Source organism: Battus philenor, unplaced genomic scaffold (assembly GCF_028537555.1).
Source record: "Battus philenor isolate CCGP_79_NKW_IND1 unplaced genomic scaffold, ilBatPhil1.0.hap1 SCAF_15, whole genome shotgun sequence".
Taxonomy (NCBI): Eukaryota; Metazoa; Arthropoda; class Insecta; order Lepidoptera; family Papilionidae; genus Battus; species Battus philenor.
In genome coordinates, this window is record NW_027181677.1 from 12128641 (window position 1) to 12147830 (window position 19190).

Sequence of the window (19190 nt, forward strand, 5' to 3'; positions counted from 1 at the left end):
TAACATGAAGAGAAATCATTTGAAATAGGCAAAAAGTAAGGTTCAAATATCGACCCTACTACAAACAGCGAGTTTTACAAATCAACCATCGCTCGAATTTGGTTACTAATTTTTATTACTATTTTTTTACGTTAAAAACAAGAGGAAAAAAATCATTTGAAATAGGCAAAAAATGAAGTTCTAATGGGGGTCCTATTGCAAACGACGACTTTTTCAAATCAACCATCGGTTGAATTTGGTTTCCAATTTTTATTTAGTTCATATAGTAATTTTTAAAACATTTTATTTTATCTCAGAATTTATGCATTTTAATCAACTCACGTAAATTACCATATCGTGAGACACCGTAATTATCTTGATGAAAAAAAGTACATGATGTAGATAATGACATGTAATTTACCCGCGCGAGTCATATCTTGATAGACGTCTCACCCCAGCCATGCTATATACGGTTTTAAAATAGTTTTTAATGAAGGTAAAAATCGATGTACATTGACTGTCGTGCTATACAAAGTGATTCATTTAAAATGTAAAAACTTTTTCACATATTTCCAATCGTACGTAAAATCATCAGTCTGAAATATGACAGGCCAATCATTTCTGGTAGTATAAATTCTGAAGGCACAGATAAATAATAATTTTTTTTTTATGTAGTATACGAATTTCCGAAAAGCTTTTTCTTACCATATTCTAATTTTAAGCCGATAGACGCCCAATGCTAAGCAAAGGCCTTCCCAAAAAATCGATCGATTACCGGTCAACATAACTAAGGTTGTGGGGAGTCGGTAGATACAGCTTAATTATATTGTGGGCTCGTGATCGCACAAAGGTTTCCGAGTACCTTTCGAACCTCATTACCATCGATTGTGCAAGCGATATATCTTGCCCCTGCCAGTTCAGACAATCAATTTTAAGAGAATTTGGTAACCTTAGATCTTTCTACATAATCGTTATGTTACTTTTTGGGTGGCGATACGGAATAAAACCTCCCGTTTCTTCTGACTCCAATGTTTATTACTAATAATACAGTCGGAAGCGTTCATCATACTAGCAGAGGAAAAGTCTGTGTAGTGTCAATGTTTGTGAATGACATAAATATGAGAAATGTCAGAATAATTATATGAGAGATATGTGTTTCGTAGCGGCCATTATGTCGCCATACCTTATTATTTCAGAAACACATGACTTTAGATATGGTGTACCATACATTGATTATGAACAAATGAGCTATACTCACGTCTTTAAAGCTTTTACACCTACTACCAATCATTCTGTATGCCTATCCGTATGCATGCCACTTTTCTAACTTAAGAGGCAATGTACTTTATCTTTACAATTACATACATCAGACGTATGACAGGCATTTATCTCATTGTAATAAGTATTCCATACAGAAGTAATATTCATTCCACGTTTTGATTTGTCATCCTTCGTAGGCACGAGCTTGGAATGTTTTGCAATAGTAACATTTACTTGCATGATGTAAATGTGTACTTCTATAAGGCTTGCTAGTAACAATTTATTATTTCCACCTATATATTCACTCGTCTGAGCGGTGATAGCTCAGCGGTAGAAGACTGGGATTTGCGATTTGCGATGATAACACACGGGTTCGATTCCTAAGATACTATAATATCATACATAATTCACGCTTTGTGCATAAAGTATATATAATTGACACTACCCACCAACAAGTTTCCAGATGACGGGCAGCAACGCCCCCACGTACTATAATACCACATAGCGTTCGCCAACACGTCTGTCAAGCGTGAGGAAATATGGTATATCTTACCATAGATATAGATGAATGTTGATTTAGGTGATGAAATGATTTAGGTGAAGCCTGTGCCTTGCAATGGACCTCTGTAGGCTGAAACGACAAATGAGAAAATCTATATGCAAAGTATGAAAAGGACCAATATTTAGCCACTTGCGGAAGTGGCTAAATATTGGTCCTTTTCTTACTTAGGGTGGACTTCCGCGAGGTAACGCCTGATTCCATTAAATATTTAATCTATATGCAATCATGTACACTAAATAGCTGTCGCTCGTCGGGTCCTTATAGCCCGACATGCTTAAGTGTAATTTTATAATATCTATTCTTAGGTAATTTTACGCCCCTAATCAATTACTGTGTGTATTATATTATCGTATATAAGTATACTAGAAGATACGAGTAGTTTTGTAAATGTAGATCACGTTACCTGTTTATGCAATAATGCAACATGGCGAACAATGTACTGAATTGGACACGACAATCGACATTGTTCGGTTCATTTTCCGTTTTTCCCACACGGATACAATGACATAAGCCAACAAATGATCAGTTTAGTTTCGCGCGGCCTTCAGCGTACCGCGAAACGTCTGCGCGATTCTTTTTTGCGACTTTTCAAGGTGACTTTGATTCGATGTTTTTACTGACCAAATAGAGTTGTTAGATAGATAAATACTTTGTCTATGGAGATAATACGGTCTATGTAGTTTTTCATCACAATTTTTAAAACCACAAGGCTTCATCATCATTATCATGTCAAACTCTTGCCACGCACTGTAAGGTAAAGATCGCCAGGATTATAGGTCTTTCACTACCCGCATCTAGCGACTTTTCGCGACCTTGACTATTTTGTTAGTCTACCTAATGAGAACCTACCCACATCGCGTCTACCAGTACGTGATCGCCACTCGAAAATCTTTCGCCCCAAACAACCGTCGGTTGCACAAACAATGTGCAACTTCAGTCGAGAAATTTATTTAATTCACCCATGACGATATTTATATATACATATAATATACACATGATATTTGGAATTTGGTAGAAATATTCTTTTAAAGCTTAAAGCTGGCTAGCGACAACTAGTATATGTACATATACCAGAATACGATAATTATTAACACTACTTTATGTTAAGTATATAAAGCATGACTATAACAGTGCATTTATATACAAAATTATAAGCATCAGTGGAAAAATTGGCTACGTACTATATCCACTTAATATCATAGAAATAGTTTAATAGGAAAATTTTGCGCGCAGACGTTTATAACCTTTTATAAAAATATGTTTGCTCTAAAGAGTAGGATCGCTTAATGTGACAAGAGGTGAAGGATTTAGTGGTTTGGAAATATCCAAATAAGAATTACAGTACCCGGCGATAAATATTGCACGTAAAACGAAAGGCAAAATGTGGGTACTCTTGAATTATAAAACATGAGGGTATTCCGAATTATGCGCTATTCTTGTCTCTGGTTTTGGGTTACCATAATGTAAATAAACAAACATTTTTATTAAAAATATTTATTTGAAACAACAGGTGGATAAACATTTTGTGCGTTTTTGTGCACTCGAATTATAATTGACATATAAATCACAAAAAAAATACGGCACTAGAATACAGTTAAACTTTGTGCTTATACATATTGTTTCTATTGCATCTTATACCATGTAACACGATTAAAATAGATGAGTTAGAACAGGGTTCAGACATTGTACAAGGGTTCTGGTAGCTTGGCGACGTACTCCTTGATCTTAGGGAAGGAGAAGATGGTGTCGTAAAGCTTTTTGAAGCTCGGGTACTTGTCGTCGAGGTCCGGCATCTGCAGCATGCCCTTAAGGTAGAGGTACAAACCGGCGAAGACAAAGTCAGCCCAGGTAAGCTGTAACAGAGAAATTCAGTTAGCAGTTGCAAATGATACGTGCATTTATGCATGTAAAAACTTTTTCGCCTGTCGAAGTATACATTTTTTTATTTATACAGATTATTGACATTTTTTTCTTACGTGGAAACCTAAGCCTACAGTGAACGTCATACAGATTTGTCTTTGACATTCTCGTAGTTGTTTTATCAACACAGATTTTACCTGCTGACTTCCGCTGCTGTCCAAGGAGACTAGACGCTGAGGGCACTTAGTCTAAAACCTCTTTTGTAAAAAAAGGACCAATATTTAGCCACTTCCGCACATGCAGTGGTAGTCGTGCAACAAAGTGCACCGCCCGCCAGCCCGCTGATAAATGCGTATGCGGCAAACATTGCGAATTACACAACTGCCACCGTCAAATCACTCAACACGTGTTTCACCCCTCCACGGGGCATCTTCAGAAGTTATGTTACACCGACCAAACACGGTGTAACATAAGCTTTAACATAGGCTAAATATTGGTCCTTTTCTTACTTAGGATGGACTTCCGCAAGGTAACGCCTGATTCAATAAAAAAATTTTAAACCTTTTTACGTAGCGAAGCTATTGAAAAGCTTAGGGCCCTGGAAAGCCTAGGCTCGGACCACTACATACTACAATTTCTCCGGATTGGCTTTTATAATCTTAAGTACTACTGTGATTAAAAAGTAAAGTGAAATTCTACATTTACAACTCCCTGGCATTAAGGTAAGTAAATTTTTATTCCTAGGTTAATAGGAATGCCTATAACATTTGCCAAGCGTCTATTTGTCAATAGTTGGAATATCATTTAGCTCAGCCCAAATCATTTCGAAGTTTGTCTCAAACGCGTCGATTCTCAGTCGATTTTTTTGGACAAAAAGAATCAAAGACTCATATCGTTCCGCAGTCATCGTATATAGCTCCGTGCGACTTCTGGTTATTCAGCAAATTCAAAAGCCCAATGCAAGGACGCCGTTTTGACACGATTGAGGAGATGAATACCAAAGAAGGCCTTGAAGGCTGTACAGGAAAAAAACTAGTCCGACTGTGTCGGCGACTGAAAAAGCGTTGGCAAATTTGCGTTTTATCGGGACAGAGATTAATTTGAAAAAAAAAAACTAAAGAATTTACATTTAAAAAATAAATTATCCTTACTTTTTGATCACGGTAGTACATTGCATATAGAAATCATTGGTTCCATGTGTCAGCTTTTACACTTAAAAATAATCATCACCATCATCATTTCAGCCCTAAGATGTCCACTGCTGGGGACAGGCCTCCCCCATAGATATACAATAGCACCGGTTGAGTATGACAGACTATAAAATAAAGTAATACATAATACAGTTTCATATTATGAAGAAATTTCGTCCTCACTTTTCCTAGAGCAAGGTGTCCATTGTTCTCCTTGATGATCTGGTCTAGTTTCTCCAGCATGAATGGGTAATGGTTCTTGGCGAAGTCTTCATGTTTCTTCGCTTTAACTGCCTCATCAGGTTCATAGTGGACGATGGCGGCCTCTGTAACGAGGTTGTCGTTTAGCATACTGCGTTTTCATTTACTTAAATAAGAAACCAGGGGTGGCCAAACTGCGACTCGCGAGCAACATGCGGCTCTTTGAACGATTATTTTTTGCTCAGATTAATTTTAACTTCGGTGAGTACAAATTTGCAGGGTACAATGTGTAAACAATAATTAACTCTACGAAACTGTTACGAAATTTGAAAAGACTTTTTTTACTATATTATCATTACGTTTTAATCATTTTTATATTTACATACCATACATTTGCACCTATAACCAATCGACTTGTATATGTGTTTGTTCATGAATAATATTTTTATGCTATTCCCAAGATAGTAACTCGCCACATCTATTCCGTTTACGTGGCAAGTAAACTATTTTATATATTTAAGTTTGACTGCGGAAATTAAAAGCGCTGCGAGTTTCAGTGTGTCTTTACCTATATGTAAGCCTACCCCTGATGCTACCCCCATAACTTATTTTAAGTTATTTTTACCACATCTCTGCTTGAAACCATCGTTTTGGAAAATCATACGAAAAGAATAATTTTAGACTGTTTTATTTGATTTATTTGACATCAAATAAAAATACGTCTCTCAATTTTCGTGCGTTTTTACAAATACATAGCAGTCAAATTTTTTAAGCTAAATATAATAACTTACAATAAACTGATAAAAACACCGCTAATAAACAACAATCATTTTAAATAATCTATTCTATCGTACGTTCCTTAGCGAAGACCAAGTGGGATATTATCTTCAAGGCTGTACGATAAGTGGATAAAATAAAATGATTGCTGCTAGTTCGTGTTTTGCAATAAATATTAGTTTTAAAAGTAATATTTTATAATGCTGTGAAATCTCTGCATTTAGTACATCGAAATTTGTATTAATTTTTTTTGTTTATTATTATGGCTCTGTTTATATGTGTAGCGTGTAAAATAACGAATATTAAAAAATATAAATAGTGGTTTTTTATTAGAATAGAAACTTTTGATAAATGTATTGCTCATTTACCGCAAATTAATGTATGGTATACCATATATAAAAATGGTTGCAGTGGTAAAACCATGTGTGGCGTTCATTTATTATCTAAGAACGCATCTGTTTTTGTATGCCCGTTTTTTACACTCGGTCCTTCTCGCTCGCTCTCTGACGCAACGCGCTAGCGAACAGTCGTGTCGCTTCAACCACTGTACAACAAAGGAACTAATTGTAACTCAGATTGAGTTTTCTTAATCTGTGATATTACATTATAAGTTTTAATCATCCGGCAAGTGTTTTTCTTTACATCGTATTACCTATTACGGGACAAGGGGCCTGTACTAACGACACCCCTCACATGATACGTTTTTAAAATTAAAATTAAAATTAATTATTATTTACTATCTGTCCTTGTAGACTTTGTACTATCAGATGTTATTAGATTGTTGTGTTACAATAGATAACATATTTCAGAGTGATCATTTAATTATATTTGATCATTAATACATGGTGATTGGAAATAGGTGTAGAAGCTGTAAAGCTTTTTGCTGTCGAATGAGATATAAATTCACCCCGCAAGTCGTAAATTTGAAAATCAATCAACTTCTGGAATTGTTCAAAAACTTGACAGTTACGTAAAAGTATCTGTCTGTATATAGTCTAACAAGAATGTCGTGCTATCATTTCAGTTCCAGGACGTCCACAGCTGGACATGGGCTTCCTCCATAAATTACCAATGGGACTGATCTGCGGGAATTGGGAATGGTCTGCGTCGAGCGTCTTCCAACGACTTTAACATTTTCGACTGTCCACCATGTCATGCCGTTCCGTGGTCTTAACTGCAGAACCTTGAGATCCAGCTCCCCATCTGTTCTTCACCCTATGTAGCCTGCACAATGCCACTTCAACTGGACCGTCAGTTGGGCTATGACGGTAATTTTAGGACAGTGTTTCCCAACTTGATTGAATGATGAAACTTGAAAGTGAACTCGACATGAGTTTAACCTTTTCGATTTAATTTTTTTTTGCACCTGTCAGTGCCAGAACTAAACATCAACTTATTAATGAAATATTATTGTTAATGGCCCTGTGGTCTCCAGTATGTGCTGAGCAAGCGACTTTATACTGTATTTTTAATACAATTCGATATAAAATGGCCTATTTCGTTTCTAGAAAGTCTGATCCGTATGCAACAGGGCATTGTTGATAGATATGTCCATAGGCAGTTGACAGGTTAATATAAAAATTATGTTTGTTACATAGAAACAAAGTTTGAGAAACACTGGTGTAGAATGATATTGTTTTTATTGAAGTATTACTTTTTGCGCAAAGTAGTTAACAATTTGATGACAAAGATAAATTACTTACTAGATCTGATGTCGTTGATGAAGTCCACGGTCTGGTCGATGATCAGGTCCTCCTCGAGGGTGGCGCCGGCCAGGCCGTACTTGTGACCGAGGTAGCGACAGATAGCGTTGCTCTGCGCGTACTGCTTTCCGTCCACCTCCAGTATGGGCACCTGACCGAAAAGAGTCTCTACGAACAAAATTTTGATTTAAGTAAAACTAACGTTTAATATTAGATTTTCAATTACAAAATCGAACAAAGTTAATAATTTCAATTGCACATAATCTCAGTTTCCTTTTTCTATCGTATATTTCAGTTTGTTATATTGGCGATTAAAAGAGACCATAGGATATGAACTAAAATGAACAAATCAAAAACAAGTAATTTTAATTTTTAACCAGTTAACTGTAGTCTCTAATAAATAATGCCACAGAAATATATGTGCATCTGAAATTCAAATGCTTCATAATAAATAATTTTTAATTCAAAATCCATCCAGTGTACTACACTAAATATAGGTACATGTTTGACTAAATACCGATGACGTTATGTTGTTTTTTTTTTTTTATAGCGAGAACAGACTCTGATCGATTTGCATATATGACGAATACTGCACGGAATTACTTCTAGATTATTCTTAAGTTCTAGCCTTTGAACTGCCGACGAGAAACCGCCTTTACGTGTATTTTTTTTAAACACCGATAAATGGTTTCCTTCTTACAATTGTACTTTTTGTCAATGACGTAGCTACTACTAAAAGGTTATAATTTTCAGTATTAATTTCTCTATCATATTCCTACCGCTCCAAGTATATGACATCAGCAATTGAACCATATTTTCTCATGTGTTGCAAGACTATAATAATATAATTGTTTAAAATAGACACATCACAACAACCTGTTTATCACCAACATTCATATAATTTAATCACACAAGTGTCAATTATTCCGTGGTCATGTGAAAAAACCTCCTAACAAAAACTTATTACACACATACTGAAATGTGTATAAAAACTAAAATTAACGTACGTAGTTTGAAAAATATAAAATAATAGAAGCAAATTAAACTTATTCATGTGAATATTCAAATATCAAGACGTCGCGATTTATAACTATCGAAACATACAGGTTGATGGCAAATAGCTCGAATAGCGTGAATGTATACCTCTTTTTAGTAAAAAGCATTACGCCTGTGTAATCACTATAAAATACATTTCAATAATATAGTAGTCAATAATAATTCTAGAAGTACAGTCTGCAGGGAAAAATAGTAAACAAAAATTAATTTTAATATGTAATCCGAATTTTGATAACGTATTTTCTTAATACAAAAAAAAAATATTTAAAGTATCAATACATAAATTTATAGTTGATATTTTCGTAAATCTACCTTGAGTCATATTTATTATATAGTCATAGTCATATTTACGAATCGAATTATGAAATAGCCTTGTTATGGTCGTCGAAAGACGTTAGAACTAAGCCTCTTCCAACCGATCCAGCTGGGAAGACCTATGGTCATTGACTTTATGGGTGTGGAATGGTTGGAGCATTTCCTTTACAGTCCTGAACTTTATTTTAAAAAGAAAATTTCTTGGAATATACCTTTATGATGTTAAAGTGATTACTGCCTTCGCCGTGCAAGACTCCGAAAAAAAATGGGTACAATGGGTTTACAAGATGCAACGCGATCTATAAATTTTTAATGAAAATTTGTGGAAAACTAATAATTTCTAAATTGATACTTTCGGTTCATCGTGATCATTTTATGTTTGAAATCAAAAAGTCCACGGCTGGACATAGGTCTGTCCCATTAGGACTAGCTAAAGACCTGCAAACATCGTTTTCCAAAGACTAACTAAGTCATCTGTCCACCCTGATTGTAGACATCTTACGCTACGCTTTTTTCTTCATTTATAGGCGAAGGATCTCTGTCTCACCTAATCTTAAGCGATGACGAGGTCTACGATGCTAGATGCTTGCCTAGAAGAAACCTATTCACTTGTCTTGAAGACTTCTAAATTATAATTGTCTGGAAACAATGAAGCCTGGTGATTGTTCCACGCCTTGCACTATAAACGTATTATCAAAACGCTTAGTGCGAGTTGAAGGAATTTCAAATATATATGTATATTGTGAATGTGTATGTCTTGTTGTCCGATGAAAAAAAGGAGATAGGGCAATTATTTAGTGGTAATTCCACTGCACTCTCCAAAATGCAGTCCATAGAAAACCAATAAACAGGCAAATTTTCGTCGATGCTCCAAGTCTTGAAGCTAATTGCTCATCAAACCAAAGTTTGCTGGTCCGTGTTTTCTACTTCAGAATCTTAAGGTTCCAGTTACCATATTTATACACTGTGGCCTGCTCGTTGCCACAACCTTCTGGGATATATACGGACCTCATTTTTAATTCGACAATTTGCTTATTTTTATCCAAAAAAAAATTCCGTTACTCAGAATAATTGTAAGTGTAATCATTCAATCTTGGGTCCGAAGGTCATGAGCTCTAACGTTCTATTGTACAGACTATTGTATTATATTGCAGAGCCCCACATTGATACGGGCGCACTGTATCACTTTCAATTGAATATATTCTCGTCGCGACTGTTATACAATTATATCTAACATTTTAAAGGTCGACTTATAAATGTGCAATGCTTCTAAGTCTCCTAGGTAAACTAATGTCATAAAGGTTGACTGGCAAGCAGCGTAAGACCCGCTATGGAGGCTACCTTTGAGGGAGGTCTATACCTTGGTCTATACAATGGGCATCTATCGATTGACATGGTACTGTTACGTCATTCGAGCTGCTAATACAGGCGTCGACTTAACAAATAGTTTATGCTGTTATTAACTTATAAAAAAAACGTATTTTAATATTAGAATACAATTATTATTTGAATAGAAATCGATTTTTGTTTTTGGTGAAACATTTTGATAAACATTTTTTCTCTAATTGTCATCGATTCATCTCATTGACGCCCACTGCAATGCATAGACCTGTTCCAAAGATATTGTTACAAAGCACGAGTTACAGAACCCTCTAAACAATAAACACTGAACCACGATCAAGAACACGCGTGACCATGAAGTTATTTACAGATTTTTGTGTACGGTTCTCTGAAATTCTAACCGAGTACTATCTCAAACTTACTAGAACCTTATCCGTTGTATAAATAAGTGTACTCGGACTATTCACTAAGTTATTTGGACAGTGATTTCTTGAGCTATTTGGAAGCATAGTTTGGACTAAGCGAAAATTTACTTTGTGTAAGATGACTGTGAATAAAGGACTCCTTGTGAACCAGTGGTGTTTCATTTCGCGTCAGAACCCACAGAACGTAACCATACTAATGATGATGTTATTTAATATCAGATTTCACTCACATATTTAACTTTAATGGAAAATTATGGAAGTTTTAACAGCTAATATTAAAAAAGGCCGGTTTTAAAAATAAATAATAGGCAATAACGGTGACGTAGATTAAATCTTTTATCATTATTTCTATCAGTTTTACGATCAACGATAATCATAAGTGAAATAATCGAACGAGTTTTTCTTGTTTAAAGCAAAGATATTATGGAGGCGGCTTTAATAAGTCACTGATACATAAACTAAATTAAAAGACTATTCTCTAAGCATGTGTAAGTGCTCATCTCAGTTGCATTACGGAATGAGGTAAGAACCCAAATCAAAGTATAGAACTTTGAAAATCTACGGAGGAGGCTTAAATGAAATGATGATAAAAGTGCTTTCCAAGATTTAATTTTTCTAAGTAAACATGCAAACGACACCAATCTCTGTTTATAATTGAAGGCGTATACATATATTGATAATGGATGACGTTTTCTGAGATTAGGCCTTAGAAACAAAACTTACACTCGATTATCAGTCGATGACCTTGAAATTAAATAGTCTAATTGTACTACATTTATTTCTACGAGATAAGAATTTTTTTTCGCTGCATGTTTCAAGATAATTTTAGTCGGTATTTGTACGAAGATTGATGCCGTCAAGGTAGCGGGTAGTCGCTGGATATGGTCAGCATATGACCAGTCGTCGTGGCGATTTTTGGAGGAAGCCTGTACCTAACAGTCGACATATATGGGCTGAAACGACGACGACTATATTAATAATTATTATTGTAAAACGCCACTTGTACTCAACAGATATGTTGTGTATTTCGTTACTACGCGACCACTCTGTACTCACGGCGCAAACCCTACTTATTTTGACATTCGTTAATGTGTCAATTATCGATTCGAATCGCTAACGAGACGTCAGACAAAAAACTCCCGGCCTTCGTCGAAACCAGTCCTTGCATACCGCAAGCAGATTATTTCTAGACCAGGGCTTCTGAAACTATGGGTCGCGACCCCAAATGGGGTCGCGTAGCAAAATTCTGGGGGTCGAGAGATTTTAATGTCAAATGTTTATATATACCATTTTATAACATCACTAGAGTTGGTGGAACACAGTGGACATGCAGCGTCAAGACACGCGCATTTGTTGAAGGTTTTAAACTAATATAAATACAATTTTATAATTTTTTGTGCAATTTTTAATTTTAGAATTTTGTATGTTTTAAAAACTAATTCTTTAACTATATATTTTCATATGTATATTGTTACCTAATAAATAAATCATGGAAAAATATTATTTTTTTTATATTTGTATGGGGTCGTCAAGAAACTAGCAATCATAAATGGGGTCGTGAATGACAAAAGTTTAAGAAGCCCTGTTCTAGACAGTTTGACGAAGTTCGGTCGTGATGTAATGTAAAGAAACAATAAAACCTACTGAAGAACGACCTCTGTACTGTCTCTACTTATTTTAGTGTACTTGTTAAAAATAATAATAATACGCAATCAATTGTTTATTCAAATTGTAATTTAATCAAGCGACTATCGGCTTGCATCAGTACGTGTTACTAAACATACAACAACGCGCTAGTAACACAAGGAAGTCTGTGTAGAAACATTCCCCGACTACTTGCATTGTATAATTCTTATTAGATGTTTTGATAGTGCTAACAATGCCTCTTCATGTTTATCATTTACAGAACAAGCTTATACCTTTCAGATAATGTTTGAGAGCTCTCTGTACAAGTTTTCAAGGAGTGCATTATGTTGACGATAATGATTATTCATAGCCAGCTTTATCCAAACCGCCAGACTATGGTTGAGTCATCTGCGGTTGATTATATGAAGTTAATCCTACACCAGATGGCGCTAGATGTATTTTACAACGCGCTATCGTTTCTGCGTTGTCAATTACATAAGTAACTTGGACCATTATTAATCAGGAGAATCTAGTTCACGGACCCCTCCGCTCCGTGAACTCAGTACTGATGAAGCTGTAAAACTCTTAGGGCTGACAATACTAACATACATCTCAACAAACAATGCAATACAATTAATTAGACATGCCCGGACATTCGTCCTAAAACCTCTGCAGTCACTGCAAAACCGCTTTTGGAAACATCGACCTCCACAGTAGCCATGATCTCCGAACAGTTTTGGAGTTTCTTCAGGGCTGTTCAAAAACCTACTTTGAGAAGACGCTCTTCCCATCCCAACCCTCTCATAGCGAGCGTCAGCCGCTGCAACTCACGCACATCCTTCAGGAGCCCTGTAAGGCGTCCTAAAGACATCCTCACTGATCCCATAGCTGGTTTTCTACAATCAAATCCTGACGCTGCAGACAATTATATCACTTAACTGTTGGTTTCCATAACAAAGTGGTCACTTTAGTAAGGAATAAAAACAATCAGTATGAAAATGTGCATTTTTAACGAACGCCGCCTTCCACGTTTGCGAATGAGATTTCGTAAAATCTGCTAATCTTAGCTGAACTCAATTCTGCAAAAGGATATATTTTTACGAAATTTAAAGCCTCTATGTCTTATGTTTCCAGAAATGTCGTGATGAGTCAGTACCATAGGTGGAAAAATAAACCTCTTGTAGATAGATAAATAAATATAATATGCAAATATGGTCAGCGCATATAGATATCACAGGTCATGTACTTTGTATGTTCTAATAAGGATTTTAGGAACTATTTTTAATTATTTACTTATTTGATTATCGCTGCGACGGGGGAATTCACACTTCGATCGGTTTCTAGAATCAATTTAAGCTTTTTTTGGTCCAAAACAAATGGTCACTATAATTATTCTCAACCGTTAACAGAGAGAATAGGGGAGGAGAACATCGCCTCGTTAGCGAGTAAAGAGAAGTGTCGCCAGACATTTTTGGAGGTCTGCTAAAACGTAAAAGGGAAAACAATAAAAAGGAATAAATAAAAAAGAACAAATATAATACACAATAATGATAGAACAGCTGTTAATAGAAATATAAATTAAATACGATGTATACAGTAACAAAATAAATAATAATTAAAATTAGACATATTATTCAACAAATGATAAAAATAATAATCGTAAAATTGTAGAATTCTGGAGGAAAGGCAATGTAAAAGTGTGTAAAGGAATGAAAGATATTTAAAGAAAATTAGAGGAAATAATGAAAAAACATTGAGAAGGACGAAAGACGAGTACGTAAATCAAAACAAAAAAAATATTACGCAAATAAAGCAACACATGGTAGAGATTAGACGAAAAGATCCAAAAACAGGGCCATTAAAAAATATGTAACACGTGAATACGTACCCATGCTTAGACTATTTTGAATTAACGAAACTCAACCGGAATTATTACAATAAGATCTTTGGAAGACAGATCTTTTTTAACATGAACATATCTTTTTTTTTCTGGAAACTATAACCGGTTTTTATTCAAAGTCCGCGCAGATGCCTTAAACCGGTTTTCAAGACTATCGATAAAAAGGAAAAACATGCAGTCGAAGCCTTACTAATGTCTAGGTTTCGGAATTTTATTTTTGTACCACGCGTGGTATTTTTTAATCTAAAAGTCTTGGCGTAATGAAGGGACTCTATTGTGGAAGCGATGTCGGTGTCGCCAGGGGCGTTAAGGTTCCATACCAGGCTATATTCGATTACCAGTCCATTTTGACCCCGCGAACATTTCCTTCTAACGGCCACGCATATACAGTACGTGTAACTTATTATTTTTATATATTGTTACATCGGTTTTATATTTACTTAATCAAATGTATGGAAGACTACATTTTTAAATTTCGGCATCCGTGACATGTCATAATATAATATTCTGTTATCATTACAGGCCTCTTCCAACCAATTCTAATAGAAATCATCAGTGGACATCGTACGGCAGCTTCATAAAACGTTTAATTTTTTTTTTAATCAACATCGTTTTTCCTATCAGTTTTATACGTCGTCACTTAATTTGCAGTAAAAACCGGAGAAACGAGCAAATTATCGCAACATCGACATCGATTTTTAAATAAACTACTAAGGTTTTGTATTTCAAATATAATCGGGATGTATGATAAATAACGAATCGTCTTACTGTCAAATTTATTTCTTATCTTCAAATTTGAAATGTTATACACACACGCACGCAAATAAAAGTATGTTAATACACTTTACAGAAATATGAGGGTGTGGCTAATCGCCGTAAAGTGTCGGCGAATCGATCCGTACAAGATTAAAAAACTGTTTTTCCGTACGTGTCTTGCCGCTAACGACCGTCTCAAACAAATGTAATGTAAAGTAATTATTTTAATCCAAAGTAAATGCACGCAATGCACAGATCCTTAGTATTTAAGGTATGTGGCGAATATCCACATACTCAAGTGAATATTATTTAATACTAGCTGATCCCGCAAACGTTGTTTTGCAAAAAAAATTAAAGTTTTATAATTAACAAATGTAAGATAAGGGTTGATCGTAGAGGGGTGAAAATTTAGGTTTGTATGTATTTTTGTATGCTGTATCATAATAAAATAAAAAATTTAAAAAATTAAAAATAAAATTTAGGGGTGGACCACCCTTATCACTTAGGGGTATGAAAAATAGATAGTAGTCGATTCTCAGACCTACTAAATACGCATATAAAATTTGGTAAAAATCGGTCAAGCCGTTTCAGAGGAGTTCAAGTTCGACACCGTGACACGAGAATTTTATATATCAGATTTATAGCGGCAACATTTATTTAGAAACAGGGTGTGACAGCCGGAAAGAAGGAGAAATGACAGATGGTCATACATCAATGTCGAACATATAAAACTGTAAAACACAACAGTAAGAAGTTTATATTATTTCACCAAGAGTATCGATCACATGTACTAAATTAAAACGCAAAAGCATGGACGATATAAGAAAGAAGGAAAACGCTTTAAGACATATGGTGCTGGAGGAAGACTGCGGTTATTACTGACAAAGAGCTGCACAAATGTCTCTATCCCCCCTCCCCACTTTTCTCCCCGCGAAAAGGGGTAACTCTTAAATATAAAAATACTCAGGCTTAGTTTTATCAAGGAAAGAAGACGTCATGGAGGTATTCGTTGTTCAAGGCAGAGTGAATTGTACAAGACCAGGAGTTTGCCCAGCTTTATCATGTAAGGATAGAGTGAAAACCCTCGCAGAACCGCCCTATGGGATGTCAGAGTTAAAACGAACTTTGAGAAGGGCTTTCCAAAGACCCCAAGATCATGACTGCTCTGCCAAGAGCATACGAACATAGAAGACTTTTACCACGTCCACGTCAGCAAGTATACCAGAGGACGAAGCTCCTCGGTGGGGAATAATTCTATAATTTTAACCATTGTCTACTAAGTGGAACGACAACATAGTTAAGGTTACAGGAAGTTGCTGGATCCGGTCATCATAACAATGGCAGGCCTTACAGTGGATACGGTGATGAAGAACCATTACCCTTTTAACCAAACATTATCCAATTATGACCTATCTATATATCTAATATATGGAAACATAATTTTAAACCTCTACATATATATATGAGTGGTGGTGGAGTGAGGTTTTGGTGTGTATATATATATATATATACACACCAATACCTCACTTCGCGTCGTGGTTACGTTCCAAAAAAACACGACGTAAATTGAAACGCCGCAAAGTGAATTAAGATTTTCTATAGCAAACCATGTAAAGATCGAAGATAGGTTCCATGGTTATCAAAATACCTTTTTAAAAAGAAAATTGAACAAAGTAAACATTTAAAAAACAAAAATAACATGACTCTGCCAATAAATAAATTGGAAAAATATATAGCTTTTTGAAACCAGAAACAACACTTTAAAATAAATATAAATTTATTATTCTCTTTTAAAAAAAAGTACAACACACTACGTAATTGAAACGGAACTCCAAAATTAGGAAAATAAAGTGAAAATAAAACTGTATTAAAATTGCGTTGATTTTAAGTTAGAAAGGGAATCCCCGAGTTTTGATCATGACGCAATTAAAAACAAAAGTGTTGCCATGTTAACAAAATTAAATACTCGAACCCAAAACAACACAACCTCGAAAATCTAACGACACACAGTGAAAATTAGTACTGATTAAGCAGCGACGCAACTTCAAAAAAAACGCAAAACGAAACGACGCAAAGGGTTGTATTGGTATATACACCAATTTCCCAACCACTCCAACAATCGAGAAATAACTTTCCAAAGAAACCTGCTCCAATGAAACCAGAATTACCACCTACTTCACTATGCAATTCATAAATAAATATCCCTAGAAAATACTAACTATATATCATCATATTATGGTACACTTCTGTTCATAACACGTTATTGAAACTTGTTTTTTTGAAAAAAGAATCAAAACTGGTTTTTGTAATACTAACTAATAAGTGTCTGTCACAATCAAGTATAAAATTGATAAGGTGTTCTTGAAGGCAGGATGATTAGTTATAGGTGTAAAAGCTTTAAAGCTGTGAATCGATAGCTCATTTGCTGTCAATCAATGCATAGTTATACTCTATATGAAATCAAAACTTTCACAGATAATAAATAATGTTACAATAATAGTATAAAAAATTTATATCGGAATTTAGATAACTGCATATTAAAATTAATCCAACTTTTTTGAATGAGGATTATTTTAAGTAAAAATAAAGATAATGAATACATTTCTCTACTACAGTATGTAAGAATATTGTAAGAATAACATCTCATGCTCAAACAGTATGAACATTAATTTGGCCAGAAAGAAAAATTTATGAAATAGCTACATCTTACGGTAATTCATATTTCAGATTGAATATCTATCAAAAACAATGAAAACATTAATTTTTTTCACGAAATTTAAATGTTTCGATTTAGGTTTAAAAAAGGCACGCATTAAAAAACATAAAAAGGTAAGCTTCTCTGCAAGTAGCCACCCTTATCATACACCATCACAGCCACCGTGTTCATGAAGGCACATTTCTAAACTCAATCCTAAAAATCTTACCCTATTTAAAATAAGATTTTACTTATCTATATTGTTACAAATGACTGGCAACATATTTTAAATATTCCTTGTGCACAAAATTAACTTAATTTCAAATTTAAAAAAAAACTAGAATCACCCACTTGCTTTTATTTCTTTCCATTGTTCCATGTCGATACGGTGGTCTTCAAATTCTTCGCCTCCATAGGTCATCAGCAAACGAGCTGCCTCTCCCAAAGCTCTCAAGTTGAAGTAGGTAAACACGATCTTGGGCATTTTTCTATCAAAAAAAATTATATAATTAAAAAGTTATATATAATTTTAAATATATTTAACAAAAAATATTTCTTTCCATCTTTCTACATATTTTAAAAATTACACATTTGTCGATTCGCATCATATATTATTATGTAATATGCAAAGTTGTTCGAGAATAAATATTGTAAGTAATATTGAAATGGTAAATAAATGAAGTATATAAGAATTTTGCTATACTAACCTATTATAAATATTAACTAAAGACAAGACAACAACTTCCTCAAATTTATTAATATGAGTGGAAGATGCCTGGTAACTTTTTAATTTAATTCATAGTACATCGAAGGAAAATAACAAGACATAATAGAACATTTCAATACTTATAATGAAAAAATATTACATGCAAAGTTATAGATTTAATAACTAAAGTAAAAAGTTTAACGAACGTCTATTTTTTATCACTGATAATAAATGATATAAACTTACGAGAAGAAAATAAATCTAACAGGAAAATATTATAATAAATCAAGCCGGCTCAACCAACCAACGTATAGAAAACTACTGAGCAATACGTATTTTACATTCCAGTGAAATGACGTATGTTTTTAAATAGGCGCGTTGTGTTGTCATATTAATGTTACTCTGAATATCTTTTTTAGAAACAGATTATTATAAATATATACGTAAAACCGTAAATGAGGACGTTATATATTAAACTTTTTGTAAAAATATATTTTTGATCACATATATTTCAAACACTTCATAACTAGAAATAAATTATATTAAATTAGAAATCATTAACCGAACAAGTAACCAATAAATAATAAATAAACATTGGATAATTGCATGAATATTTTCCTAAATTAATTTTACTGATAAACCATGGAACACAGCTTTAATGAGTTATTTTATAAAATAACAAAAGGACTAATTTAGGCGAAAATTCTTTTCGCACGATTAAATTGACTTTAAATATTTTTTTAATAAACCTGTTTGTCCAAATACCCCATCGCTGCTACAAAGATACCTCTTATATTTCTTTTTCATTTTCTGTTAAAATTGCAATGCGGTAGTGTGA

The 19190-nt window shown here is 34.3% G+C and overlaps 1 protein-coding gene across 1 annotated transcript; it reads right to left on the reverse strand.

Annotated features, from left to right (window-relative positions):
- Positions 1 to 3279: 3279 nt before the first annotated feature.
- Positions 3280 to 18703, reverse strand: GstS1 (Glutathione S transferase S1). Its single transcript, XM_068761851.1, has 5 exons — positions 18599 to 18703; positions 17998 to 18134; positions 7533 to 7700; positions 5035 to 5177; positions 3280 to 3654 (listed from the first exon to the last, which is right to left on the reverse strand). The coding sequence occupies exons 2-5, from the start codon at positions 18128 to 18130 to the stop codon at positions 3478 to 3480; spliced, it is 621 nt and encodes a 206-aa protein (XP_068617952.1). The 5' UTR covers positions 18131 to 18134; positions 18599 to 18703; the 3' UTR covers positions 3280 to 3477.
- Positions 18704 to 19190: the final 487 nt, after the last annotated feature.

Excerpts from the sequence above, each read along its gene's own strand:
- GstS1 (XM_068761851.1), bottom strand. The coding sequence starts at position 18,130 with ATGCCCAAGATCGTGTTTACCTACTTCAACTTGAGAGCTTTGGGAGAG. Across the intron at positions 5,178-7,532 it reads CATCAACGACATCAGATCTA|AGGCCGCCATCGTCCACTAT; the intron begins GTAAGTAATTTA and ends ACCTCGTTACAG. Across the intron at positions 3,655-5,034 it reads GACACCTTGCTCTAGGAAAA|CTTACCTGGGCTGACTTTGT; the intron begins GTGAGGACGAAA and ends TCTCTGTTACAG.